We start from the raw sequence: 27887 nt of genomic DNA on the forward strand, positions 1-27887 counted from the left end.
GATAGATGGATGGATGTCCTCTTGAACCTGAGCTTCACATCCGTGAGGGATTTCTGGCAGTAAAGACTGCAAGTGTAGGCTTATCTTCATTTCAATTCTTGTTATGCTCGGTGTCCTCTTTGACATGATTAGTGGGAAAGAGCGTAAATGTGTCAAGCTGTTTTTTCCCTTGCATCAGTTTATACGGCAGAATAAAACTAAATTAAGTCTCATATGTGTTGCTTTTGATCTTACAAGTTCTCTTCTGTTGACATGCACTTGAGATCAACCTAAAACTTGTCACAACTTTAAAATCCACAGCATTGATTTGAAGGGGGAGGGAGGTAATGTGGAATGTGAAGAAAAACAGCAGCTCATCCAAATTTTGCAAAAACATGTTTAATCTCTTCTTGATGCGTGTCTATTTACATGTAATAAATCTGCAAAATAGGAAAGAGCAGGATATTTACACAGGCGTGAAACAGCCAAAACCTGTCACAGCTTCAAATCTGAAACTCTTAAAAAGGTATCATAATTCAGAAAGTATTAAAACTCCAAAGTACTTCTTTCCTTTTTACCGCTCTTCTCTTTTATCTCTGAGAAAAGGTGTTTTACATCCTCTGCTCTGTCTCTGAAATGTACTTTAATCAAAGTGAACTGAGTTGGGGAGGAAGTTGGAGAGCTGGAACTGCAGGGATTAAAAAGTGAGGATTACCGATGGTGTCGAGGAGTTGTTGTACTGGAAGGTTCAGCCCGTTCGGAAAATACGTATAATATTGTTAAAGTTGGCTTTCAAAGTGTACAATAATTAGTGTCAGTTCTGAAACTGATGAATTGTTTTAAAGGATTAAAACAGACAGCGCCACAGCTGAATAAAGACTGGAATAATCACCACAGGGCCCCGCTGGCGACTGAGCCATCACTTAGCAACTACTGCTGCATCCTGGGCCTTTAAAAGTGACAGACCCAACTGAGACCTTTGTGACAAGAATATCCTCAGCAGTCACTTGAAGCAGCAGCATCTCTGTTATCTCTGCACAGCTCAAAGCCTTTTAAACTATTTAAACAACAATGATACACCAAAGTGTATCCATATTCAAAACGGCATACAAGGCGCATTTCCACTAGCGGGAGTTCCAGTAGATTTTTAAGCTAGTAAGGGAGATTGTTGGTGCATGTCTCAGATACCAGGAGTGTTCCTGCTAAAGTGGCCTTCAAGAACCTTTTACCGGGGGAAAAACATCCCTGTGGTAGGAGAGGTACTCTTTAAATCTCAATCACTGGGACTGTGGTATATGTTATAAAACAAAACAAAAAAGACAAGTAATACCCCTTGTTTACGTATTTCTTCTTCTTCTTCGTCTCCTAGAGTGCTGCTGGCTGTTTGCAGACAGCAAAAAATATGCATTACCGACACCTCGTGGTCGGCCATGCTATTTTCCCAGTCAAAGGTTCTTGGTGACGCTACAGCGCGGCGCTACAGCGCGGCGCTACAGCGCGGCGCTACAGCGCGGCGCTACAGCGCGGCGCTACAGCGCGGCGACATGCCGGCTGAGGGGCCGATGTAGACCCTGTTAGGGGTCCCTGTCCGGCGGGTTTACCCTGAACTCCTGCTGGTGGAAACACGCCAACTGACTAGCTTCTGGAGCCAAGCATAAAATGACCGTTTTAGGAACTGTGATTTTTAACATTCGTGTGAAATTTAGCAGCCTGTTATCTTAGCTTAAAAGCTGAGGAGGAACGGTGGATCTAAAATAAGTCCTCTGCCCGCTAGTGAAACAAATGACACAAAGTGTTGGTTATGGGAACATGCTAACCCAATCTTTTTCCAGCCTTTTCTGTTGTATCAGTGCTAAAATTAAATTAGCTTCAGATGTGATGGGCAGATCTTAGGGAAGGATGTGGATCATGTCTCTAAATCTTCTCAAATACGGTAAGTGCCCCTACGATGTTCAGTCTTGGGATGTGGGCAAAAATATGTTTAATACCTACAGACATAAGATTCATTTTAAAGTAACAGAACTTGGACATAATTAGCTTAGCTGGCTTCAGCGTCTGCTGAACATTAAATACCATCAAGTGATGTCAGGTTATTTATCCCAGAAGATTCCAGTTCATTATGTTTTTTTAATTGATACCAAGCATGTCCTTTACAATTCCTTATTACCTGCACCACATGTTTTATCTTTGATATCTCTGAAGACTGGACATGATTTGAGAGGACTGAGCCCTGTAGCACAACGCAGACACAAATAAAGGCTTTTAGAGCCAACCTGTGATGTTTGCCACCCAAGTACTTGTCCAGCGCCAAAACCCAAAAACTAATGAGGAAAAGCAAAAAAGTTCAAACTCAAAGTATTTAAAATTGACAAACCTTGCTCATGAGGACCAAATACAGACGTGTGCATGAAACAGGAAAAGGTACGTTGAAGAGCATGTATCAAATAAATGTGACTATTTCACTGGTTTGTTATGTAAATGATGGGATAGAATCACTTTACTTACTCCAGACGTGTGCTGTATATGGGCTTTTTCGTTTTTAAAGACAACATTTTGCCAAATAGTTCATTTTCTTGATTTGAATCTCTACGTATACAGAAAAAAAGATTCCTACATCGTAAGAGGCACACTGAGGATTTGCTGTATGTCGTCATTAAAATAACCCCCTCAGATAAAATGAAACTAAGTACCAAGAAACAACTCTTAATCCCAATTCCCACATTTTTCACGTGAAGCAGAAAACGAGAAGCACGGCTAACAAGCAAGAGCACTGAAGACCAAGTCGGCCCCAACCTGACATCTTGCTCAGTATTTTTCTTTAGTCCTCACAAAGTGAACGGAGGGGTGAGCCTCAATACTCTTTCAATATCAAAGTAATCTTTACACATTCATCAAAAGAACAAGTGAACACAGGTCCAACATCGATGCATTAGTCCACATCCTCAGCGGCCCCAGCCATTCACGTAGACTGGCTGGAGCACGCTCTCGTGAGCGCCTGTACATGGAAGAAGCAATGTCTAAGTTTCACCACACAGACACAAACATCACAGAACTTCAGTACGGGAGAATGTGAATGACAGATCTTTTTGTTTTCCTTGGAAGAACTGAAAAGGCAGATGTTCGTCCATCATTTCCTCTCACTGAGTGGTTCTCCTGATGTGGGTGAAAAAGCTTTGGTCATCTCGTTCTGTATGTTTTTTTTACCCTGTCTACATCGGTGGTTCAAGTATAGAAGCACATACAGAACATTTCATGACGTCTGGACACACATTTTTGCTGTGGGATAAAAACATTTGGGCCGTTTCTGAACCCGTATACTATACAACTAGTTCGCCCTCAATCTGTCAAAATGTCCTCCTCAGTATACAACCAATGGTAACAATACCCAGACGAGGTACAACTTCCAGAAAAATGGCCAATGTGCAATTGGACAATCTACCTTGCAAACCGTTTCCCATGATGCAAAGGGCCACTACAGTGGAATCAGTAACAGTGGTCAGGTAACTAGCTTCTGGTTATGCCGTTAATCACTTTTGAAATGGTTTGCTGAAATGATGACGACTGGAAAGTATATTATATGTGCAGTAGATGCGAGTACAGGCCCAATTCAGGCCCAATCTGAGCTTCTGGCAGCTATGTTTGCCAGACATGTCCCAAAACCCATAAACTCGGCCAAATGCGTGTTTTGGCTTGTGTTGTATGAGCCAGATATGTTTCATATTCCAGAGTGTTACCTGGAATAGGTGTAGACCAAAGAAAACGGAGAATTAGGACATGTCTGGGGCGCCTGTGGTCAAGTTTAGGCGGCCACACTCACCCCGAGTCAATGGTGTAAACCGAAGCCAAACGTGGGTGAAAGTGAACTGCAGCTACGGGCCAAGTGTTTGATTGGTGTCATCAGTAGACGTGGGTACATGTCTAGCACTCATTGGTGGGGAAACGAGTGTCTCCCTAGGGATATAGTGTATAAAGATAAGTCCGAAGTACGTAGTTAAAGAACATGAAAGTTGACCAGGTTGGGAGTGGTGTACCTTTGTCAATCTGTGGTCGATCTGTGGTCAAAAAGATGTGTACTTGATGCAAACGACGCATGTTGAATGGCATCCGGAGTACATGCGTAGTTTCAGAAGTGAACGTGTAGATACGTCGGTCAAATCAGACCAAATCAGATTCCTATTGAGACTGAATTGTTGTGCGAATGCTGCATTAAAGATTATGCCTCACTAATATGTGAGAGGAAATGATAGTAAAAACCTTTAAATGAGTATAATCTGCAGTAGCTAACAGCTATCGAGTGGCTTTCACACGCCAGTACCTCAGATTCTAGAGGTTATTACTTTAGAACGAAAACACGTCCCGATCCTTCATCAAGCATGCTGAACAAAAACAACCAAAGTGACCATGTTGAAACTCAGGATCCGCCTCAAGTGTGATACACACTGTTAATGTTTCATGTTTTAAAATGGCTGTGACTGAACAATTATCACATGGGATATGACTGTCAGTCAGCTCCTGGTGTGCTTTAAGGTGTCGGTAACACTTCCTAGTCTGTTGGCTGCTTAGCTTCTGCTGGAACAAACCCAGTCTAATTTTGTCACTTCGGATGGAAGTGCACCTACACTGAAAAGGGAGGGGAATAATCTATGTAGATTTAAATCACCTGTCTGCAAGTATTATATGAACAATTTTGAAACTGCTGCATATAGAAACTTGCAGAATGCAGGAGTAACTAAATGCACGCTTTTCATTTTGATTTCTCACCAACTTAAAGGATCCCACACGACTGGAGAGACGCCCTTAAGTTCAAGTTTAGAGAAGTCTCAAGAAATGGACTGAGGACTCCAGAGGTCTCTACCCTCAACGGTGGGGAGCAAGTTTGAGGGAAGCACTGATGGAAGCGGAAGAAAACTACATGTTTTATGAGGTATTAGTAACATTTCCTTTAAAGCAATACTGCTCCAAAAGGTGTGCATTTGAATCTGTCATTTGAAATGTAGCGGAGCCATCTCTCTCTGTGATTCATTTATCTGGTCTATTGTTCAGTTTCTTTCCACAAGTGTTTACAAGATGAATAGCCTTCTAATATTGTCCCCTTGTTTTTTAAAGTTTCAATCTTACGTCTCCATTTTCCAGCCCTCCAAGAAGCGATGTGCAAGTGTTGCAAAACAGGATGTTAAAGGCACTCCAAGCAGCAGTACCACTTCCGACCACACGGGGGCACAAAGATCGGCAGTGGCCGCATGTTTTCTCAAGTGGTTTTACTACATAGAGTGGCTTTAATGAGTGTATAATACTGGATTTAATCAACGTAAATGTGGTGCAGCAAACTCCATTAGGAAAACATTTGGATTTTCTTTTTTTTTTTTACCCCAATAAGACCACAAAACAGAAAAAGAGAAAGGATTTAAACTTGTACAAAAAAACACTCACGTATGTCAAGCTACATTTCATTATCTTTTTCAGAAACCACATTCACATTTCAAAAATGGGCCCTTTAAGCTTTCGTTACTCCGGACTTGGAAACCAAAAAGCGACAATACTGCTTCACTTTCTTCTGCACAACAAAACTAGACTTCCTTTTTGGAGGCTGCACCTCCAAATAAATGGTTTCAGATGAGAGGGGAGGTCTAGAAAACACGATCAAAAAGCCGTAAAGCACTACAGTGTGCCAGGGAAATGCTTAAATGACTGTCTAATGCCCCGGTGGCTGCTACCACAGCACGAGGCAGACTTCCACACAAATGACTGTTGTCTTATCTAAATCAGCCGACCGTGATGTATTTGGTTTCTCTAAAACAAACACAAAAGCACTGTAGGCTCATAGGCGGCTTCCAGACATTTCATTTTAGTGTCTCTCTCTCGAGCCAAAAATGTAGCACACAATAGCCCCGAGACCTCATGTAACATAGAAAGTGTCTGTTTTTTATATATATATAGATATATATATATATTTATATGTGTGTGTGGTGTTGTTTTCTTTTAAGCCATTTACCTATTTTTAAACTCTCAGTCACTAGGCATGACAACATTTTCATAATAGCACATTTCATCTAACAAAAAGAAGTTTCTTTGCACTAAACGACATTCAAAGTAAAACATGGCACAAGACAACTTTTTCCTTGTGTTTTCATAATTTTTCTTCTAGGAAATATCAAAACGTCTGAAACATAGCTTTTGTACATGGATCTGGAAAACTTTTTTCAACTTTTCATTTGTTTTAAAAACAAAGGGTTGTATTTATATATCTATATCTATATATATATATATATATATTCATATATCCTCTTTCTTTTGATTTAGCTTTGTTGTGCAAATTCAGCAGTAACACAAGTGGCACAGCACTGGGGAGAGGAGGCAGGTGGAGGGGGCAGAACCCAAATGCAATGACGGATCCAGTTCCCTGTGATGGAGGGCTGGAGGGTCGCCGCGGGCAACCAGTCCGTCCACGGTTCACCCTGCAGCCGCCCTGCTGAAGCGTCTCTCTCGGCCAAAACTGGATCTCCACCAGGTCTGTGACTGCTGATCTGCAGCCCTCCCTGACCTCTGACCCCACCCACTATCAAGGCCCACAGTCCGAAGCCTCCTCAGCGGTTTGTACCTCTCCTGCACTGTTTTAACTCCAGCTAGGCATGCTTTCAGTCACGAAGCTGGGGGGTGAGGGACGCAGTCGATTTGGATCAGTGGCTCAGAGGAGGAAAAGATGGAAATGAGAAAAAGAAGAGGCTGAAAGGCCCTGGGTTGCTCTCTCTCCAGTGTGCTGCTGCTGCTGCTGCTGCTGCTGCCGTCATCGTCGTCCTGTCCTTGCAGTCTTTTTCCACTCCTGTTAGGTTGCAGTTTGCAAGTGTGATAACAACAGACTTTAAATGTCGAGGGTCAAAATGTCACAGGGCATCAAAGGTTGTCAGGGAAGGCGTGTTGGTTAGCCAGTTCTGCACGAGTCGGGGCGCGGGATGGGCCGGTCCTCAGCTAGCCAGGGCCATGGTGTCGATGACCTGCTCTAGCTTGCCGCGTAGCCGCTGTCTGCGCGACTGCTCGTCCTTCTGTAGCGCCGACAGGATCTGCACATGAGAGAAGGAAGGCCGTTAGTCCGTAAGAACTCCCAGAGAGAACTTCACCCAACCCTGCAGTGAGCAGCAGACACGGCTGCACAACTCCGAGTTAAAGTTGCTTTCGACAATGAAAATTATGACTAAATATCGTCGTCAACGAAGCTTTATCACCTGAGGAAAACAAGACGAGACGTAATGAAAATGCTGCTCATGTGACGATAACGATAATTAAATATATGATGCAATATCATAGAGGAATAAAAATGAGACTAAAATGTAGATTACAAAATAAAAACTCTGCTAAAATGTGTTTTTGTTTTCATTGACCAAAACGAGACGAAATGTTGCAACAAAGATCCAGAGACCATCTTTGTATACACTTTCCTACATAGACGGGGAAAAGAAAACCCAATGTGTCGTTGGAAAAGAAAAAGATGGGGAGAAATGCGGAAAAATAAATACAGTATGTTGTACGTCTTCTGTATCTGGAATGAATGTATTCTTGAGTCTAAAAGGTAACGATAATATAATAATAAGATAACTTTGTTTGAATTGTAAAATGGGTTTGGCTAAATGCAATATTTGACTAAAATAAGACTAAAATGCTCAGACTTTTAGTTGACTGAAACTTGACACGACTAAAAGGAGAATGAACGTGACTAAAACTAATAAAAACTCAAATCATAGCTTGACCCAAAGACTAGACTAAAACTAAAATTGAAACAGGCTGACAGAAACAACAGTGCTCCAAGTCCAGCGAGGCTGGGAAGTGTTTACAAATCACTTAAACCCAGATTATATCCACAGCAGCAACAAAACAATACCAAATGTTGAACAGAGGAAATCTGAATTTGTTGGTAGCAGCTTCTGTGCAGCATCCCCTCCCGTCTCAGAACTGCTGCATGAACATCTGGGAACTATTTACCGGACGAGACTCATCTGATACAGGGCTGGAGCTGCTCCACGGTCCCGGGGCTTTACCGTGTTTTTCATTTTATGATTCACTAACTGTTTCTAAAGCACCTGGACTCAACTACCAAGCCGTGGTTTTGTAGTAGACGCAGTTCAGCCTTGTCTTGCTGAAAGACGCCAGTTCAGTTTCCGTTTCTTTTCTTTTTTTTTGTTTATTTTTTACTGTATTGTTTTATTTTTTACGTTTAATACTAATTTATCATAATTTATTTAGTCTCACTCGAATTTCCCTCTGGGGATCAATAAAGGACTATCTTATCTTATCCGAGTCTTGGGTCACGTTCACATGTGCTTTCTTTGCATGACAGAACTTTAAAGCTGCATTTGTGGATGGACTGTTGTTTCAAGTTCAAGTTCAAGGTTTACTTTAATGTCATTCCAAAAGTCTAAGTACAAGGGGAACGAAATTTCGTTGCCACTGGCTCAAAGCAAGCAATAAAAACAATTAAAACACTAAAAACTCTAAACACTAAAAGATAAGGACACTAGGCTAAAAACTAAAGCGCTGCGTACTCAAAAGTGCATAAGGATATATAGAGTTCAAAGTGCTTGGTGCAGTACTGTTCCTCCCAACATGTCACCGACCTGCTATCAGAGTTGGGTAGTAACGAGTTACATTTACTCCGTTATATTTACTTGGGTACGTTTTGGGAAATGTTGTACTTTTAGGAGTAGTTTTGAATCACTATACTTTTTACTTTTACTTAAGTAGATTTGTGAAGAACTGTTCCTCTTACTCCGCTACATTAGGCTACGTTGAGCTGTTACTTTTCTTTTATCCCTTTTATCCACGTACTGTACGCGTCGATCTCATGACATCACTGGGTGATTCTTTGGGAAAAATGTTTGCTTTTGCATGTTTTGTTACATATACACAGACTCAAACACACACACAGTTTATACGAGTTCATGTTGTTCTAGTTCTGCCTGCGGAGCCTGATTAAAAAAGAAACGTACAAAGGCTTGAAATTTTGTGCTACTTGTTTTTTTTTATTCTGTTATTATTTTATTTATTAAAGTACTTGAATTTACTTTAAGATTATTTTAATTTAAGCTATTTTTTATTAATTTTAATTTATTTTATTGATTTAATTTGCCTGAAGATGATTATTTTGTACTTTTGTCTCTTTGAATGGTTGTGTTAAAAAAATAAATCAGACGTTGCTCAACATTTACTCAGTACTTTTTTACTTTTACTCAAGTAATTATTTGGATGACTACTTTTTACTTCTACTTGAGTCATATTATTCTGAAGTAACAGTACTTTTACTTGAGTACATTTTTTGGCTACTCTACCCAGCTCTGCCTGCTACTAAGTAATCTGAGTAGCTGTAGGATATTTAGATTTTGGACATTTGCTAAATACTGCTTTCTGTTTTTTTTATTTACATTTCACCCCACCATCCCAACTTTTTTAATCTATTTATCCTTTGGTAACTTTTTCAGAATTCAGGGTTGCATTATGATCCTTAACCATAATTGCTCGGATGCGCTCGTTAGCACAAAGAGCGCTCTGATGCTAATTTCCATTCACCGGTTAGCAATTACAATTCCAGTGCTGCTGCCGGCACGGGCGGGCGGGGCCGGCGGGGCAGGTGGGCTGCTGGGATGTGTGTAATTACCCCCGAGGACGTATACAGGAGCCCGCGCGCGTGTCGTCCCACCGTGTTATTTTGCAGGGCGTGAACGGCGGGAGGAGGAGCCGCTGCGGCGGCGGCGGCGCGCTCTGCGGATGTGTGCATGTGCATTAGCAGGTCCGCGCCAGCGCGCTTAGCCCCGGATTTGTACATTTGCACTTGTGTGTAAGGTCAGGGCACGTGTTAGAGGCGACGGGGCCCTGCAGCTGCCTGCGTCTGGATAATAGACTCTAATGACGGGGAGCAGTGGCTCTGAATGGAGCCAGCTGCAACCAGCAGCATAACTACTGTAATACCGCCGCTACGGAGGGATGGTGCAGAGGAAGGAAGGAACGTATCTCCCATCACCATACGTGCAAGATAAAGTCGGCAAAAGGGTTGAATTAATAGACTATATAGAAGAATCCTTTATAAACACAGTTCTCTGCATCAGCTTTCTAAACAAATGTGATCTGATCTTCATCAAAGTTGCAACAACAGACAAACACAATGTGCCCCCGCTGATAACACGCAAACAGCCATCATTTTTTTTTATAATGTTTTCACTGAACACTCTCAGAATAAGTAAATCCATAGACTAATTACTGGAACGAAAGCTAATTGGGAGTTTGAACACTTGGAGTATAATCAATGAACGGAGTCTTTTGAAGTTGGCTCTTCGTGAGAAGACTTTTCGGAACCATTCCTCGTTAAAAAAAGAGATCTGTGAAGATGCATAATCACGATTAGTAGAGCTACATAAACTGTGAACGGGATGTTAAGTCAGATCGAAGTGTTTATACATCCATCGGTCCACGGGTAGCCGTTTAATACCGCGGCTAGTCTTCCTGGACGCTGTGGAAGGACCTTAAGAGGGTGTGAGTAAGAGAGAGTGTTCAATAAAGACACAATTATTATTGTTTTTTGCATAAATCAGTTAAAGAACTTTGGATCTGTCTTGAATTTTGACTTTGATGATGATAAAATGACTAAACTGATTCAGAAAACCTCTTTATTCTAAGGGGTTCACATACTTTTTCTTGCTTCTGTGAATCAGGGCTCCAACAGTTCTTGCATCAACATCACTGTTACTACGGCTTTCCAGGAAACTAACAATATACAGGACTGCCTCAGAAAATTAGAATATTGTGATAAAGTTCTTTATTTTCTGTAATGCAATTAAAAAAACAAAAATGTCATACATTCTGATTCATTACAAATCAACTGAAATATTACAAGCCTTTTATTATTTTAATATTGCTGATTATGGCTTACAGTTTAAGATTAAGATTCCCAGAATATTCTAACTTTTTGAGATATGATATTTTAGTTTTCTTAAGCTGTAAGCCATGATCAGCAATATTAAAATAATAAAAGGCTTGCAATATTTCAGTTGATTTGTAATGAATCCAGAATGTATGACATTTTTGCATGACAGAAAATAAAAAGGACTTTATCCCAATATTCTAATTTTCTGAGACAGTCCTGTATACACTGCCTGGCAAAAAATTATAATAATTAGTCCAATATTTTGTGTGCTGAAATCGTCGTTCCGATAAGCATGTTCACGTTTACGTCCGTCCCAAGATCTTGTGCAGATGATGGGAGAGTCGGACTAGTGTTCTCCTGCACATCCTGGGGATTCTGGTTCAGGTCTGGTCTCTGTGGCGTCCCATGCTCCCTGAACTCCTCTCTCACAGTTTGAGCCTAATAAATCCCGCCATCATCATCAAGGAACAAAAAAAATCCACGGATGGAACAACCTGGTCCTTCTGTCCTTCAGGTAGTCAGCTGACCTCATAACCTCACTGAACCTTGACCTGACTGGAGAAGCCCAGATCAAAGCCCCGCCCCCTACGGGCTTGCACGATATGCACCAAGCATGATGTGTTCCTCCCTCCATCCGGCTCACTTATCCCCCCGATGCACCCGTCACTCTGGAACTCTGGGTAAATCTGGTGTCATCAGACCGTCTCCCGTTGCACCAGAGTCCAATCTTTCTGCTCTCTAGCAGACTGAAGCCTCGTTCCTGGATCACTCTCACTGATAAGTGGTTTCCTTACAGCCACACAGCCGTTTGGCCCCTAAATGGTTCACGTCAATGTTCGTACTTTCTCTATTAAACAGAGTCTTTGAGACGTTTAAGCCATCGCTGATCACCATATTTCTTCCTTGAACATGATGATTCCCCTCGATTCCTCGGACATGTCTTAACCCATCAGAGTTTCATCAATCTCCTTGGATGTTTTCTTTGCTCAATGCCAATAATTTGATCCTTCTGAAACAGATTAACATCTTTTCCACGACCACGGGATGTTAAATGAGAAGCTTTTCACTGCACCAGTTAGGGTTAAATAACTTGTAGCTGAAACATCATCATCCCTGCAGTAATTATCCAATGGGGGGGGGGGGTTACCTATTAGCTGAGTTAATCCTTGTGCTGTCTTTGGGTCAAAATGACCCAATTCTTCTATCCTTCTTTCCTCCTGCTCTCTCCTTCCTTCTTCCTTTCCTCTTTCCCTCCCTTTTTACCCTCCTTTACTCCTTCTTCTTCCTACCTCCCTTTCGTCATTCGTTCCTTTATTACCTTCTTTGCTTTTCCTTCCTTCTTTCCTTATTTTCTCCCTTCCTTCCATCTTTTCTCCCTTCCTTATTCCCTTTCCTACTTCCTTCCTTCTTTTCTTTTTTCTTCCTTCCTTCCTTCCTTCCTTCTTTTCTCCCTTCCTTCTTTCCTTCCTTCCTTCTTTTCTCCCTTCTTTCCTTCCTTCCTTCTTTTCTCCCTTCCTTCCTTTCTCCCTTCCTTCCATCTTTTCTCCCTTCCTTACTCCCTTTCCTACTTCCTTCCTTCTTTCTTTCCTTCTTTTCTCCTTTCTTTCTTACTTCCTTCTTTCCTTCCTTCCTTTTCCTCCCTTCCTTCCTCCTTCTCCTTCCTTCCTTCCTTCCTTCCTTCCTTCCTTCCTTCCTTCCTTCCTTCTTTTCTCCCTTCTTTCCTTCCTTCCTTCTTTTCTCCCTTCCTTCCTTCTTTCCTTCCTTCTTTTCTCCCTTCCTTCCTTCTTTCCTTCCTTCCTTCTTTTCTTTCTTCCTTCCTTCTTTCCTTTCTTCCTTCTTTTCTCCCTTCCTTCCTTCTTTCCTTCCTTCCTTCTTTCCTCCCTTCTTTCCTCCCTCCTTCCTTGACCCGAAGACAGCACAAGGGTTAAACCAAGGTGGTGACTTTATTTTGGACAGGCGGTGGTATTTTCATACTTTCTCTTTGTGAATCTACAAATAAGCTTTAAGACATCTATGGAGGGATATTTCTGGTTTTATAAAAGCGTGTCTTTTCTGGATTTGAGTTTTTTCTTGGTGTGAACATTTGCTCTGCTTGCTCTGCTTCCCCTCAAAACTCCCATTTAATTTCCTGTTCGCTACATGTAAGATCCATACTTTAAATATTCAAATGAAATGAAGGCGATATGCTGCCCTCCTCTTCGGTACGGAGTGGAATCGTTACAAAGTGTGGCTTTGAATAAATTTAAATCGTATTATTTTTGATAAAAAGGAGCAAACAGAAGCAGTGAAAAGTAAGCAGTGATGGCAGCGTCGGATCGGTCTCTCTGTCACCCCATGTTTTACAGGGGTGTTTTAAGGAAATATAAGGGAAAATTGGAGCACTAACTTTTTCTAGACCCCTTTATTACCCATAAAATGGGTCTAGTATGCGTCTAATTCCCAGCCTGGCTTCATCCAGAGGCGGTTTCTTGTACCGTCCCCTGCAAATCAGAGTTGCATCCAGAGGAACCAGACTCATTATTTGTACCGTGGAGGAAAAACACTTGGCTCAAATGTTTTGTAGAAAAGCAGAGCAGCATTCAAGCTTAAAAACAAGGAATCCTGTTCCTAATTCGAAAAACGTGCTCTTGGTTGGAGCGATGCCTCCGTACGCGTTTCCTTTTTAACAGCAAAGTTGTTTGACACCCAGTAAGTGAAATTCCTATTCAGCCATTCATTCCTTCTGTGGATGAAGCTGGCAGCTCCGATGAATGAGTCAAAACAAAAAAACTATTTATGGGATCTGTTGGTTTAAATTATGATCATTCACACGGAAACTCTTGAATTATGTGACTCACGAGACGGATTTACAGCTTCAAACACAACGCTCTTGTTGCCCGGGTTGAATTGCCTCCCGGTTGCCAGGCAACCCCGCGAAGACGACACCACGCACAAAGCGTGATGCTTTTGAACTTTTTCATGTCGCTCGCAGCAAGAAAATGCACTTGACAGATTTCAGCGGTATTCCTTCAGAAGATTGTTGATGAAGGTTGAGCTTTAATCAGCCGGCTGCAGCTGCTGAACAGCAGAGGAACAAAATAACTGAATCTGCTCGGCTCCATTAGGTTCATAATGTTGTGACCTCATGGCTTAATGTGCATCTTGATGGTGCATACCTTCCAGCCTGTGCAGATGCAGACTGATTATCAGGATAATTGAATTAAAATGAGCTCACGGTGTTTACTAAAGGCAAGCAAAGAGGGTGGGAGACAGCAGCAGTAATTACGGCGTTGCTCCTCCCTCTCAGGAGAAGAAGAGGGCCCTCACCTCGTCTTTGTACTTGATGATGTAGGTGTAGATCTCGTGCAGTGCAGACATGCTGTTGAACTGGTTGAGGTGCAGGCGGGACTGCTCTGCTAGGTAGGCACTCATGTCCTGGTCGCTGATGGCTGGCATCCTGGAGATATCCGAGTAGTACCTGGAGGACAAGTCGGGGACAGTTTCAGGGTACCGACATCGGAAGGCTCGTCTCGGACTATAAGGCCACGTTTCCACATAGCCGGGTATTTACAAAAATGGATATTTCCCCCTCTACGTTTTGAAAAATATCCTTGTTTACACAAACCCGCATAAATACGCTGTTAAGGTGCTATTAGCAGCCAAAACTGCAGGGGGCAGTGTAACGAGAAGCGTAAAGTTATGCTAGCCAATCAGAATCCTGGAAAAAAACGTCAACAAATGACACGAGTGAAGCCTGAATAATATGGTTCCGCGTTAAATCGACAGCGTAGCCTGCGTACGGTGTGCGTCGCCGCGTACCCTACGCCGTAGGCTCTGCGTTGGTGTAACGCGGAACCATAAATCAGCTTTGACTGCCAATTACTTCCAAGACGGAACGAGAGTCTTTCCATTGGAGTGACAGAGAAGTGGAGTTACTTTTAAGTGTCACTTTAGAATATAAAACAGGTAAAATACAAGAAAATCCTGACGGTGGCCAAACAAATTGTAAACACAGGTCACACACATGACGCTAGTGACGTTTCTGTCTCATAATGTGACGTTCTGAAGCCTAAATGTCCGTGTTCCTCTGTTTACAAGCAAACGTGAAAATTGAGTTTTTGAAAATCTCCACTTTGGCCAGAGTTTTCAGAAATGATGGTTTTTGGTGACTTTGAGCCTTGTTTTTTTTGTGTAAACGAATGACCAAAACGCATTAAAACGCCACCGTTTTTGCTCCGTGTAAACGGGGCCTTAGTCGCGTTTTTTTTTCATAGTTTGGCCGGGGGTGCGACTTATATATATACTCAGTGTTGTGCAAGTTCATACTTCTCATGAACTAGTTCAAAGTTCAGTTCACATAGTTTAAAAATGAACAGTTCACATTCATAGTTCACCATTTTCACTTTGAACTAGTTCAAATTCAGTTCATTTCTATATTTTTATAGACCAGCAGCCTGGCCTGCGTTTTACACCCATTTGGTGTTTTTTTGGATTAACCAGGTTGATCATTACCTCGGCCATAGTTTCTGCTGGGTGGAGTCCGTCAGCTGACTGAAATCAATGCAATTACGCACCAAAACCAGCTGGTGAAAACGGTTTCAAATAAAAACCGAATGTTGTTCTGCATCTGCACAGACGTTTCATTAAGACCTCCAGCCTTTGAAATAAGTTCATGATGACAGAAGCACAGATAAAAGAGTTCCTACTGAAGCATGTACAGGGATAAACCTGTATATGTTTCTGTGTTTTCAGTTGGTGGCCTCGTAACAGCAGCAAACAGTTAACTAGAAGTGAGGCAGGCATTCAAAGATGCTGAAAATAACATCAGGCTTCATTTTAGCCATCATCATTTTCATAACCCGGAAATCTGAACATTAAAAGAACAACCTTCTTTATCATCACTCTGTAAAAGTAACTCATCTTAATGCGGTTAAACATCTCAGAACTGAATAAAAACCTGAGGAGCTTCATCAAGAATCCTCCAGTCGGACGAGGGGAACAAATATTTGCTGTAAATCCTTCTTTCACGCGTACATTTTCTGTCCTCACTTGTTGTTTTTTTTTAAAGAAAAACTCAAAATAATGGAGCTCGCGAGCTAGTGGAGCTCATTTTAGCCATATTTTCCACTCCCTGAATATACTGTAATCTATTTTAATAAGCCAGAAGCAAGTCAGTGGTAATTACAGCATATCACTTCCCTGCTCTTAATTTAATTCAACTACGTATTCATGCTTTAAAAGCTTGCAGCACAAAAAAGTTCAACCTATAATGTTGTTCTAATCTTACAGCTGTTTAATTGCGTAATTAACTTTGATCTCACCGCTCAACCTCATTTCTCTTCCGCCTTCCAGCCTCTCATGAGGAAAACAGTTCCCATGTCGTGCTGGCCACCCCCCCCCCCCCGCCCAGGCCTGGGCCTCGTCCCCTCCTCACACTCACCTCTCTACCCAGTTCTTGTAGTTGGGGATGTCCTTGGCGTAGAGGAGCTTATTGGAAGGCGAGTCTTTGCCCAGCTTGTGCTCGGACGTGGAGCAGGAGTCCATGAAGGTCTGGGCCACCACGGACAGGCAGGCGTCCGTGATGCTGTTCTTGTGGATGTCGAACACGAACTGGGGGTTCTTGATCACGTTCACCCAGAACCGCAGAGGAAGGCTAAGGAGAGCGAGCCCAAACATACAGGTTTTAGAGGGATAAACACAGTCCTGGAGTTGAGGGGGGATGAGGGGGGATGGGGATGATAACCCTGAAATAAAAACGGTCAAAATCATCCCCCCTGTAAAACTGCCATCCCCCCTTTCCATCCCTTATGTCATTTCATCAATGAATGTGGTTTTACTGCTATTTCAACATTTAGAGTCATCACCAGAAAAATAACACCAGAAAAATAACTTATTTGACAATTTTCACCTGTTTCAAGTAAATTTTCAATTGAAATAAATAGAAAAATCTGCTAGTGGGACAAGATTTATCTTCTTATCTTCTACAAGCAAAAAAATCTTGCTCCACTGGCAGATTTTTCTACTTTTTTTAAGTGAACATTTACTTGAAACAGGTGAAAATTGTTGTTTTTTCCAGTGATGAGTCTTGTTTTATGTGTAATAAGATTTTTGTTACTAAAATGAGACATTTTAACTAGAAATAAGACAAATATTCTTGTTAAGATTTTGAGTTTTTGCATTGATCCATGTTACTTATCCTGTGAAGGACAGAGTCATATTGATAAGTTCAGAAAAGTGTTTTTTATTGTTGTGTTTTGATGTATTTGATGTAAGCCCAGTGGATATTTAAAGCTTACAGAAGGTTGCATTTAACTGCTGCTATGTCATTCCTGCAGTATTTCTGCAGCTGTTTTGGTCAGTGCTATTATTTGTAATATATTATATTATTTGTAATCAGCACAAATAATCTGTTCCCATATGATAAAATCCACCATCCCCCCTGATTTCTTTTTCCAACTCGAGTACTGGATAAACACAATCAAGCAACCAAGAGGGAAAGACAAGAGCAACTGACCTTAGTTTGTTGTACAACAATGTGGAAAGAGTTATAAAGCCATTTCCAAACAAGTTGGAGTTCTTTGCAATTGCAAAACGAGTGCAGTCTGACCAACAACAAACCGCACTGTGCAATAACCAGGGCAGTCCAATAACTGTGTAATATTACATAACACTTATTTCTTTTCTATCCATATAATTCATTTATGGCACTGCACTTTTTATTTTTATTTTAGTTTATCTTTTTTATCTTTATATGGGTGTTTGGTTTTTGGGGTGTTTTATTTTTATACGACAGTGCTGTGTGAGTGAGATGGAGATGTCAATTTCCCCGAGGGAACCTCCCAAAGGGATGAATAAAGTCGTCTGAATCTGAAAAGCATTTGAAACGGTTGCCAATTTTCCCAGAAGCAGATGTCCCAGCAAATTTACCCCACGATCGTTCTGCGAAAATGCTCGGAGAATTACAAAAAACTATGGAGATTGTTAGGATTGCCCATGTGATTTCTATAAATAATTAAAAAATAACAAAAAAACGGTGTGCTTTTCTTCCGAAGTTGTATTTGTCCAATATTCAGAACCAGTATATTCAAATTTTCTTCATTTTAATGGTGTCAACAGAAAAGAGCAGAGGAACAAGCTTTTGCACATGACTATATGCACTTGTCTGGACTCGGAACAACATCTGAATATTCCAGTAGTTGACTCACCTCAGGTCTGAACGGCTTAGGGACTTATTGCTACAGTATATCTTACATATCCTTGAATAATGTTTGATGTTTTTTATCTGTGCTGTATTTATTTGGGAATGCAGATGCAAATTAGCCTAAAGCTAACTGGTGCAATGCATCAAATGTTTACATTTATGTTTTTAATTGCACATGGTCCCTCTCAAATAAAATTAAAGTAAGTAAGTAAGTAATCGGAGGTCTCATTTTTCAAACCTCAGGAGTGAACTGTAGGTCTCGTATGTATTCTGAATAGTAGTGGGGGGAAAAAAGCGATATTGCAATATATTGTTGCGCTTTCTGTTGCAATAAATAATCGATAAACTGATGGCAAATATCGATATTTTAACACATATAATGGATTTACGCGGTTGTCACTGCACTATTGTTCATGCACTTATTCGGCTCAAAAGTTTGATATGGGCCAAAGTATACGAAATTAAATAGAAAACATATTAGTTTTTGTTTATTTATTTATTTATTTATTAATGCACTTTCTTTGTACATTGTACAAAGTTTTGGAATTGAATAAATGCATAACTACAAACCTTTTTATGGGTATTTTTTCTTTTTCAGTCACATATATCGTGATATATTGATTAAATTTCTTACAATATATCGAATATCGTAGATATCGTGATATTATCGTTACCGTGGGCCACATATCGCCACAGTATTGAATTGTGAGTTACCCGTATCGTCCCACCCCTAATTCTGAATATCTGACGTCCGGGAACCTTCGTTATCGTTGTCTTTGTGCCGTTCTTCTGAGCTCCAAGTTTTCTTCCCTGCGTTTAAAGCCGTGAAGACGGCACCTCTCCGACTCACCAGTTGCTCTTCCAGGTGTGCCGCACGTCGTAGTCCGTGATGGAGTGTTTGTCGGCCTGCTCGTCCAGGAAGTCGAACATGTACTTGATCGCGAGCGGCAGCGCGCTGCCCCGGTGAGCCGTGCTGAAGATGGTCTCGAACAGGTCGTCCACAAACTTCTGCAACGTGCCCTGCAGGGACGGAAGGCCAGGGGGGTGAGAACCGAACCCACAACCACGGGGAAACACTTCCTCCATGACATTTCTTGAAAAATGTGTTCACATCTCTTTTGTTGGTCCCTGCTCGTTTTATTTTTGGAGTCAGTCAGACTTGGGTAATCAGCACTGGCGGAGAAGACGGGGCCGCGTCTCGTGTAACAGCTCCGGGAATAAATTAAGAGTTTAACACACAGATCAAAGGTCTTTGGTATTAACATTTTAAATTAAAACATAAAAGCCTGAACTGAGTTCTCGTGTCACTCGTCGCCATGTTGACATTTTAAAACAGGTGGCGCCGCCTTAATAAGATAATCCCCCTGACCTTTGTGGAGTTTTTACTCCATGTTTTTTTCATGCTTTCATTTGTTGATTATCTCGGGGTTAATCTACCCACATCCTCAACCTTAAATACGGAAAATGGAACTTTGATTCATATTCATGGGGAAGGAAACATTTAACATGATAATAGTGTCAGAATATTCCAATGAGACGTATATATGTATAACATGATCAATCTGATACTGGAATACAGTATTGTGCCACGTCGGGGTTAGTCACAGCAGCTACAGGTTTTAATACGAACGGCCTCCATGGGAACAACTACACAAATCCTACAGGGATCCCAGGCTTTAGACTCGGAGGATGTGTTAATGCTTTAAAACAACTCAACGGCACATTTGAACCCCCAACTTCTGCACCGGGAACCCGTTTAGCCAGTTACTGCAAGACAGAAGTGATTTTACTCCCGATCGCTGCTGTAGGTTCAGAGATCTGCAGAGACTCCCAGAAGGTGCAGACGTGCACAGAAAGACGGCCATGGAGAGACAAGGGCGTGGCAAGACTTCGCGTTTGCATTATTTTTTTTAAGTCTGCATCAATATTTGGAGCAATAGAGGGAATGCGCATGACTGATTGGCAGCGTAAACTTTCAGTTTGAGCAACTGGAAAACATCTAAAATGGGAAAGAGCTGTTGTGCGATCGACTGTACTCATGGATTTAGCAAGAAATCGGAGTTATCGTTTTACAGACTGCCAAAAAATAAGCTTAAGACAAATGGATCGCTGCAATTCACAGAAACAACTGGATTCCAGGCACAGAAACGTGGATTTGCGGTTCCCATTTTGTACCAGGTAATGCTGGATTTTTGGGTAGCTAACGTTAAACGGTCAAATCATAAACTTCCTCATCACTTTAATGCCTTCAAGCTTTGCTTTGTGTATTTCCCCGGCGTAGAAATGAAGTGCATATAAATATCAGGAAACTGGATTTGTGGCCAAATATTAATGTCCATGGACCACTGGTTCTTCTGGTAACTGTACGGGTCACTGTCAAGTCCAACTGTCTTTAATTTAAGCCGATAATCGGCTGTTATACCGTCTTCTCCACTAGTTGCAGCCATTTTTGCTGATGTTTTGCCACTCAGTGCGAGTAAGGGTCCAGAGGGAAAGTGATGTCAATGCAGACCCTCTATTAACCGTCACCTGACATTTCTATTGTGAAAAGGTGCAATTCCCCCCCAAAAAACTAAATGTGCACCGTCTCGGGACACAAAACGTTGTATTTACCCTGTCATTTTTTTCCTTGTTAATTCATGTTTTCTATTCCCGTCCTTTTTTATTTTTATGTCCTTTTATACCTCGTACTGAGTCGACTGAACCCTCAATTTCGTTGTTTTCTTTCAAAAAGCGATGACTGACATCCCTACATTGCACAACCCAAGCACATATTTGATTATAGGTGATAACTATTATATATATATATATTTTTTTTTTTTTTCTGCAAATGAAAATTAAAAAGCTGGCTGGCGTGTATCTGCTGCCCATTACTGCATTTTTATCACTTTTAATGATTTGGTCAAAGATGTGTGAGGGTGACGCAGTGAAGCTGAGCTTTCACTGAAAACAGGTAAAGGGGAGACTAGTTAAACAAATGATACAAACATATTACACTTATTAAGTCATCTGATGAGGAAAACACTACAGTTTTACATATCGCTCAGTGGTGAAAGTCCTGAGGTTTTGCAGCGATTCTCAAGTGGGACGATATCCAAGTGTGAGTTGGCTCCTCTGCTTCCTGGTAGAGGAGGAATCTGGCAAAGTTGCACCTTAACTGCCGGCCGTAAATGTTCAAAAACGCAGTCAGAGAGGAAGTAAAAAGTACTTCAGACTTTCCTCCAAAGTACCTGAGCGAGCTCAAGCCCGTCTACCAAAGATGGAAACTGTTATGAAAATGTATGTAAATTATCTATGTGTTATAATGTTTGTAACTATCGTTATACTCACAGCATTACAAGTGGAAAAACAGTGACAAGATGAGTGTTGGAAGCAACTTTTGACCGATGGAATTAAACTGGAAGTGTGTTGGAAGAGGCACTTTTGCCCTGTTGAATGGAACTACAAGACTGGGATTGATTTTCACAGTAGTCGTCATGATTGAATCAGATAAACCTTGGAGACAACTGAATGCTTTCAATATGATTGATTTGTAACTATGGAGTACATATATGGTTTATGTCTGTATTAACTTCAGTAGCCAGGAGGAAGCTGACACTTGACGTTAAGCTGCCTGACTACTCCTTGTACAAGTAATAAGATTGTTGAATCTGACCTCTCTCTGTCTTGTGTCTCATTCTTGCCCCTGCATAGTCGGAGTGCAGAAACAACAGAAACATATCTCGAGCTCTGTCTCTCGCCCACCTGACGGCACAGATGAGCTCCAACTCTGACACCAATGGTCGTGTTCAGGGTCTGAAGTTATCAGCACTTCTACCTGATCTAATGTCAGTCTCGACTGCGGCAGTTGTGCATGTGCCCTTGGAAGGTTTCTGCTTAATTAGTTCATGCAGGTTTTAACACTCAAAGCTCTGGAATCACCCTGAATAAGGAATCCACCGTTTAATCGTGCTGCCTGGGAGAGCCGGTCAGCCGTCGGAGGTGAATAACAGCAATGCCTGACGGGTTTTCCATCCTTAAAGGGGACCTATTATGAAAAACAGGTTTTTTCTTGCTTTAACATATATAAAGTGGTCTCCCCTCCGCCTGCCAACCACAAATTCTGCAGTGTCTGTACAGCCGCCCGGATGAGCCGTCCAGTGTGATGTGGATCTACGAGCCGTTCAGATTCTGCTCCCGTCGTTACGTAACCAAAATGCAAACCACGCCCACAACTATAAAACCGTGTAACTGCATGAGCGTCCGACTATCGTAGCACTGCGTGACATCGGACGCTCTCTGTCCATCTCCCTCTAGCAGCTGCCACTTTATTGAGGTTTTTGTAGTGAAATGAGGAGGAAACGTAGAGATAACTTCTCATTTCAACTAACTGGATCAGCCGTTCCTCATCATGACTGTTTCCTACAGCGCTTTCAACCGGCTTTCAACACGAGTGACAGGAAGAAAATAGAAGCAGGGCATCCGACAAATGTTCAGCTCAAAACGGCGCGCTGCGTCGCTCGCGACCAGTTAGGACAGTCCAATAGAAAATAAAGCAATGGAATTGATTTTGTCACTGACGCTCGCTCGCATCACATGCAATTACTAGGACACGGTAACTCCTCCGGCCGGAGCTTCTGCCATTTTTTTGTAGCGGTGTATCCCCGTCATTCAGGCAGCCAATCAGCACAGAGCCTCATTATCATAGCCCCGCCCACTCAGAATCCCTCATAGATAATGAGGTTAGAGAATGAGATGATAAAGACATGGATCAGAGGCTGAATTTCTAATTTATTTCGCAAAAACAATCAAAAGCTTGTTTTTAAGACATTCAAGGCCTGTTTAAAATAGGTATTAGATGCCATAATAGGTCCCCTGTGTGTTACCTTTGTGGCCAGCAGCCTGGTCAGGTAGATCTCAGACACCATCTTGCTTCCTCGGTCTCCTTCCCTCTGGTCCGAGTGGTCGTGGTTCTTCACCAGATGCCACAGCTTGGTCCCGCTCTCCAGGTCGGGCGTGATCATGGGCGTCCGGGACCGGAGGCTGTCTGGGCTGCTGGCCGTCCTCAGCATGCTCTCTGGACAGAGAAACATGAGGCCGACGGTTTGAGCATATCCTGTTTACATGGTAATTAATCATTTGGGATATCTCGATCAAACCAGCGACGCACAGAGAACGTCATGACGCAATTCCCGTCGTCTCCGCTTCTTCTTCCTGTATCCAAATCCGAAACAACAACAACCCTGCTCTTTTGGGCAGTAGTAATGGGTCTTTGCCCCAAAATCTCATCCATTATGTCAAATTATGGATATACAATATATGGACATACTATGGAACCAACTTCCAATCTGGGTTAAGGAGGCTGACACCACCTCCACCTTTAAAACTAAACTTAAAACCTTTCTGTTTAGTAAAGCCTACAGTTAGTGTTTAGTAAACCTCTAGCTGGTGTTAACTCTCTAAGTAGTGTAAACTCTAGTTCTTGTGCTGGCCCCCCTTTTTCTCTCTTTTGTGCATGTTTTGCAGGCTGGAGCCTCGGGAGCTGCGTGCTGGCCTGCGTTCCCCCCATCCCAGGTCATCCCATTGCTGCTTCCACCTGCCTACGTGGATGTCTGCTTTGTGCTGCTGACGCCCCCCCCCCCTCTGGTCATCCCGCTGCTGCTTCCACCTGCCTGCTGTGCTGCTGACGTCCCCGACTCCCCCAGTCTGGCCTTCGGCAGGAGGGTCCCCCCTTACGAGCCTGGTCCTGCTCAAGGTTTCTTCCCTCCTAAAGGGGAGTTTTTCTTGCCACTGTTTGGCTTAAGGTTTTTCTCCCACTATGGGAGTTTTTACCTGCCATTGTTTATGTAATAACTGCTCGGGGGTTCATGTTCTGGGTGTCTGGAAAGCGTCTAGAGACAACTTTTGTTGTATTAGACCCTATATAAATAAAATTGAATTGAATTGAATTGAATGTAAACGTAGTCAATGTCCCAATATCAAGATGGGAGAACCTCTGAAGCTGTAGGAGTAACAAACCAGCTGAACATGGAGGCGTTCCACCGTCTCCAGAGCACAGCGGTGGTGACAGATCAAGATGTAGGACCATGAGAACCCTGAAAAAGTTAAGTTTGACAGAGGGAATGGAGTCGTTGGGGCAGATTCCAGACCTCCGTCCAGCAGAGGAACCTCTCAGACTCAACGTGAAGCTCTGGGGTCTCCACCGCCACTCTCTTTATCTCCAGTCTGACGGAGCAGGTTTTTAGAGAAAGAGCTGCCTGGTCTCTGATGAATGGCAGATCACTGCGATGATTGCATCTGTGCATGCGTGAAGGTTAATACCCACTCAGAATCCCAGTGTTTCTTTTCTTTTTATCCTTTGTTTCCACGAGGACAATTCATTCTGTAAATAATTTGATTTTCCACCGGCCACATTGGGCATCTGTCTTTGTGACTGCCGCCCTCCCTCGCTCCCTCCCTCCCTCTCTCCCTCCCTCCCTCAGCGTGTCAGCCAGACATCAAGGTGTCTGCTTTAATGCCCGTCATTTATGGACTGCTTTAAAATAGCCGTGGAATAGCCTTGGCCTCGTCTGATGGCGATGGATAAAAAGAATTGCTTTTCACTCAGAGGGAGGTTTCAAAAAAAAAAAAAAAAAGAAAGAAAGAGAAAGAAGAAGTGAGCCCAATCATGGCCCTGACGAAGAGTGAGTGAAAGAGAGCCCCGGGGTGAGTGGGAAGGCAGGCGGTTAGAGGAATGAGAGCCGCTGACGGGATGATTTAAATAGGATTAATTCAGGACGGGAGCCGTACCGTATCTGCTCAGGCTCTTGGTGAAGGTGGAGGAGTTGGAGATGTTGTAGGCCGAGTTCTGCTTGGGCACCAGGGCGATGACCGAGCCGTCCGTTACCTGGGCAACGACAAACGTGAGAGCAGAGGTGTCAAAAGTATTCACATTCATTACTCAGGGAGAAGTATAGATACCAGAGTTTAAAAATACTCCTGTAGAAGTTGAAGTATCAACTCAAGTTTTTTACTCAGGTAAAAGTATAAAAGTACTGGTTTCAAAACTACTTAAAGTATAAAAGTAAAAGTAATGTAAGGGGGAAAAAAGCCATTAAGGACAAAAGCCATTGAAAATGAATGCGTCTTAGTATAATGCAAATATATGTACCATATATGTGTACTATTGAGCATTAACATGTGTTTTTTTAAGGCCGAAATAAAATAGAATAACGAGGCTGTTTTTAAAATGTAAGGAGTAAAAAGTACAGATAATTGCGTGAAAATGTAAGGAGTAAAAGTAAAAAGTCGTCTGAAAAATATTACTTGGGCTTTCTTTCAGGCTCATATCTTTCTTTCTTTCTTTCTTCTTTCTTTCTTTCTTTCTTTCTTTCTTTCTTTCTTTCTTTCTTTCTTTCTTTCTTTCTTTCTTTCTTTCTTTCTTTCTTTCTTTCTTTCTTTCTTTCAGGCTCATATCTTTCTTTCTTTCTTTCAGGCTCATATCTTTCTTTCTTTCTTTCTCTCTATTTCTTTCTTTCTCTTTCTTTCTTTCTTTCTTTCTTTCTTTCTTTCTTTCTTTCTTTCTTTCTTTCTTTCTTTCTTTCTTTCTTTCTTTCTTTCTTTCTTTCTTCTTTCTTTCTTTCTTTCTTTCTTTCTTTCTTTCTTCTTCAGGCTCATATCTTTCTTTCTTTCTTTCTCTTTCTTTCTCTTTCTTTCTTTCTTTCTTTCTTTCTTTCTTTCTTTCTTTCTTTCTTTCTTTCTTTCTTTCTTTCTTTCTTTCTTTCTTTCTTTCTTTCTTTCTTTCTTTCTTTCTTTCTTTCTTTCTTTCTTTCTTTCTTTCTTTCTTTCTTTCTTTCTTTCTTTCTTTCCTTCGTTCAGGCTCATATCTTTCTTATCTGAATTCAGATGAGCAATTTAACTGGATAGTTTTTTTTTAAAGGCCGAAATGAAATAGAGTAACAAGGCTGTTTTTAAAATGTAAGGAGTAAAAAGTACAGATAATTGTGTGAAAATGTAAGGAGTAAAAGTAAAAGGTACTCTGAAAAAGAATTACTCCAGTGAAGTGTAGATAACCAAAATTTCTACTTAAGTAAGGTAATGAAGTATTTGTACTTTGTAACTTGACACCTCTGCGTGAGAGCGGTCCATCGCGTGATCGTGGGTTTGGTGCTGGTTTACCTGGTAATGAGCCAGCGTGTTGAGTCTTTTCCAGTCGTTGTCGATCTTCGTTGTGACGTCTTCGTCCTGCAGGATGATCCTGGCCATCCGACCTTGGCGCCATTCTGACACAAACGCAACACGTCGAGGGCAAAGAACACAATAATGTACGTGTGAGCTGTCAGTTATAGTTTCAGTAATGTTTAATATTCTTATTTTAAACAGGACGTTGATGTGAGCTGTTTCTGGGGGGATTGACTGCAGCAGTGGTCTTTACACGTCCGTGTTTTCATATTTTCACAGCTCTTTTTTCGTGATATTGAGAATAAAAGTTTAACTTTTGAAAACCCTTCTGCATTTGTCAGCTTCACTTCACTCTCGTTGATTAAAAAGGTCCATATGATGCCATTCTGGATGAGATTCCTATTGATCAAGGTCCAAAAATTGACTTTTTTTTACTTTGATCGTGACTCCTGAACCCTGTTTTCTCCCTGCAGCGATGAGCAGTTACTGTTCTCTAAACCAATGAGACACATTATTGTGAAGGTGATAATACTTTTTTAAGTGACTTCCAGTGGAGATAGAAGTGTTGGCTTGATGTGTGCGTGGAATTTAAAGCACCGATGTTCATATACCTGTCAATGGTTGACATTTCCCCAAGTTTGTTTCTGTTTTGCCCCGCCTGTGTCCCATCTGCCCTGATTGTCTGCACCTGTGTCTCGTTATCCCCTGTGTATATCTGGTCTTGTCATTCCCTTGCTCCTTGTGGTTCCGTACTGTTTTCTTCCCTACAAGTGTCATGCCAAGTTTTTGCTTAAGTTTTTGGATCCCTGTTCCTGTCTGTGTTTTTGATCCTGCCAAGCAGCGCTTTTGGTTTTTGTAAATAAACCCTTTTTTGTTGAACTCCTGCCTTCGCTCTCCTGCATCTGGGTCCTCACCACACCAGTCGTGACTATACCGGTAACAAACAAAAACAACTATGGGAGCTGTTGGTATGCCTGCTCTTTAAAAACATTTGTTTATCATTTAATCAGTTGTGCTGCTCTTAAAATGACAGCAAGCGGGCTATAAACATGGAATATGACAGTTTAGGACCATTTTAAATGCTTGAACGTCATTCAGAAGCATAATATGCATTAACTAACTAACTAACTAACTAACTAACTAACTAACTGGCCAACTTTAACCAAAATCAAGAAGTGGAGCTTATTAAACTTTTATCTATAATTGCATAAAGTACAGAAGTACGTACAGAAGTACAGATTTAAATCCAAAAGTTTTATTATCCCCAAAGAGATATGAATTAATGTATTTCTTTAAGGGAAATTAACATTTGCTGGCCAGATGTAGCACAGAGGTTCCAAGCCGGGCCTGGTCTATGGCTGGTAATGAATGGACCAGAGGTGTCTGGATTACACCACCTGGACTTCAGGTGGGTGTGAGGGCCCGGCGTGGTCCTAAAGCTCGAAGGAAAATAGATTTGAGCGAGCTGCAGTAAAAAAAAAGGGGAAAATGAGCTGTTGTTCTTGTATTTGGTTTGAACATCCCTCTCTGTGTCTCTCTGGTATTTTGTTGGACTCTTTTAATCTCTTTGGTATTTTGAGAAAAGCCCATCCCAGACATTTCATTAAATTCTCAGGAAAAAGCTGCCTAAAATGTCTCTTTCAGACCTGAGGATTTCCAGGGTAACAACGACCCCCACCAGAC

At 41.7% G+C, this 27887-nt stretch overlaps 1 protein-coding gene across 3 annotated transcripts in view; it reads right to left on the bottom strand.

Moving 5' to 3' along the window:
* Positions 1-388: 388 nt before the first annotated feature.
* Positions 389-27887, bottom strand: part of plxna1a (plexin A1a) — a 444018-nt gene continuing 416519 nt past the window's right edge. For 2 of the 3 annotated variants that reach the window (XM_061736805.1, XM_061736804.1), the window contains exons 26-32: positions 26202-26305; positions 24834-24930; positions 22931-23121; positions 18916-19085; positions 16305-16517; positions 14192-14342; positions 389-7037 (exon numbers count right to left, since the gene is read on the bottom strand). In XM_061736805.1, the coding sequence (XP_061592789.1) occupies positions 6942-7037; positions 14192-14342; positions 16305-16517; positions 18916-19085; positions 22931-23121; positions 24834-24930; positions 26202-26305 (1022 nt within the window). In that variant the 3' untranslated portion in view covers positions 389-6941. The remainder of the gene's footprint in view (positions 7038-14191; positions 14343-16304; positions 16518-18915; positions 19086-22930; positions 23122-24833; positions 24931-26201; positions 26306-27887) is intronic. The other variant, XM_061736806.1, reaches the window with a different exon arrangement.

The sequence above is a fragment of the Cololabis saira genome, chromosome 12, assembly GCF_033807715.1.
Source record: "Cololabis saira isolate AMF1-May2022 chromosome 12, fColSai1.1, whole genome shotgun sequence".
Lineage (NCBI taxonomy): Eukaryota > Metazoa > Chordata > Actinopteri > Beloniformes > Belonidae > Cololabis > Cololabis saira.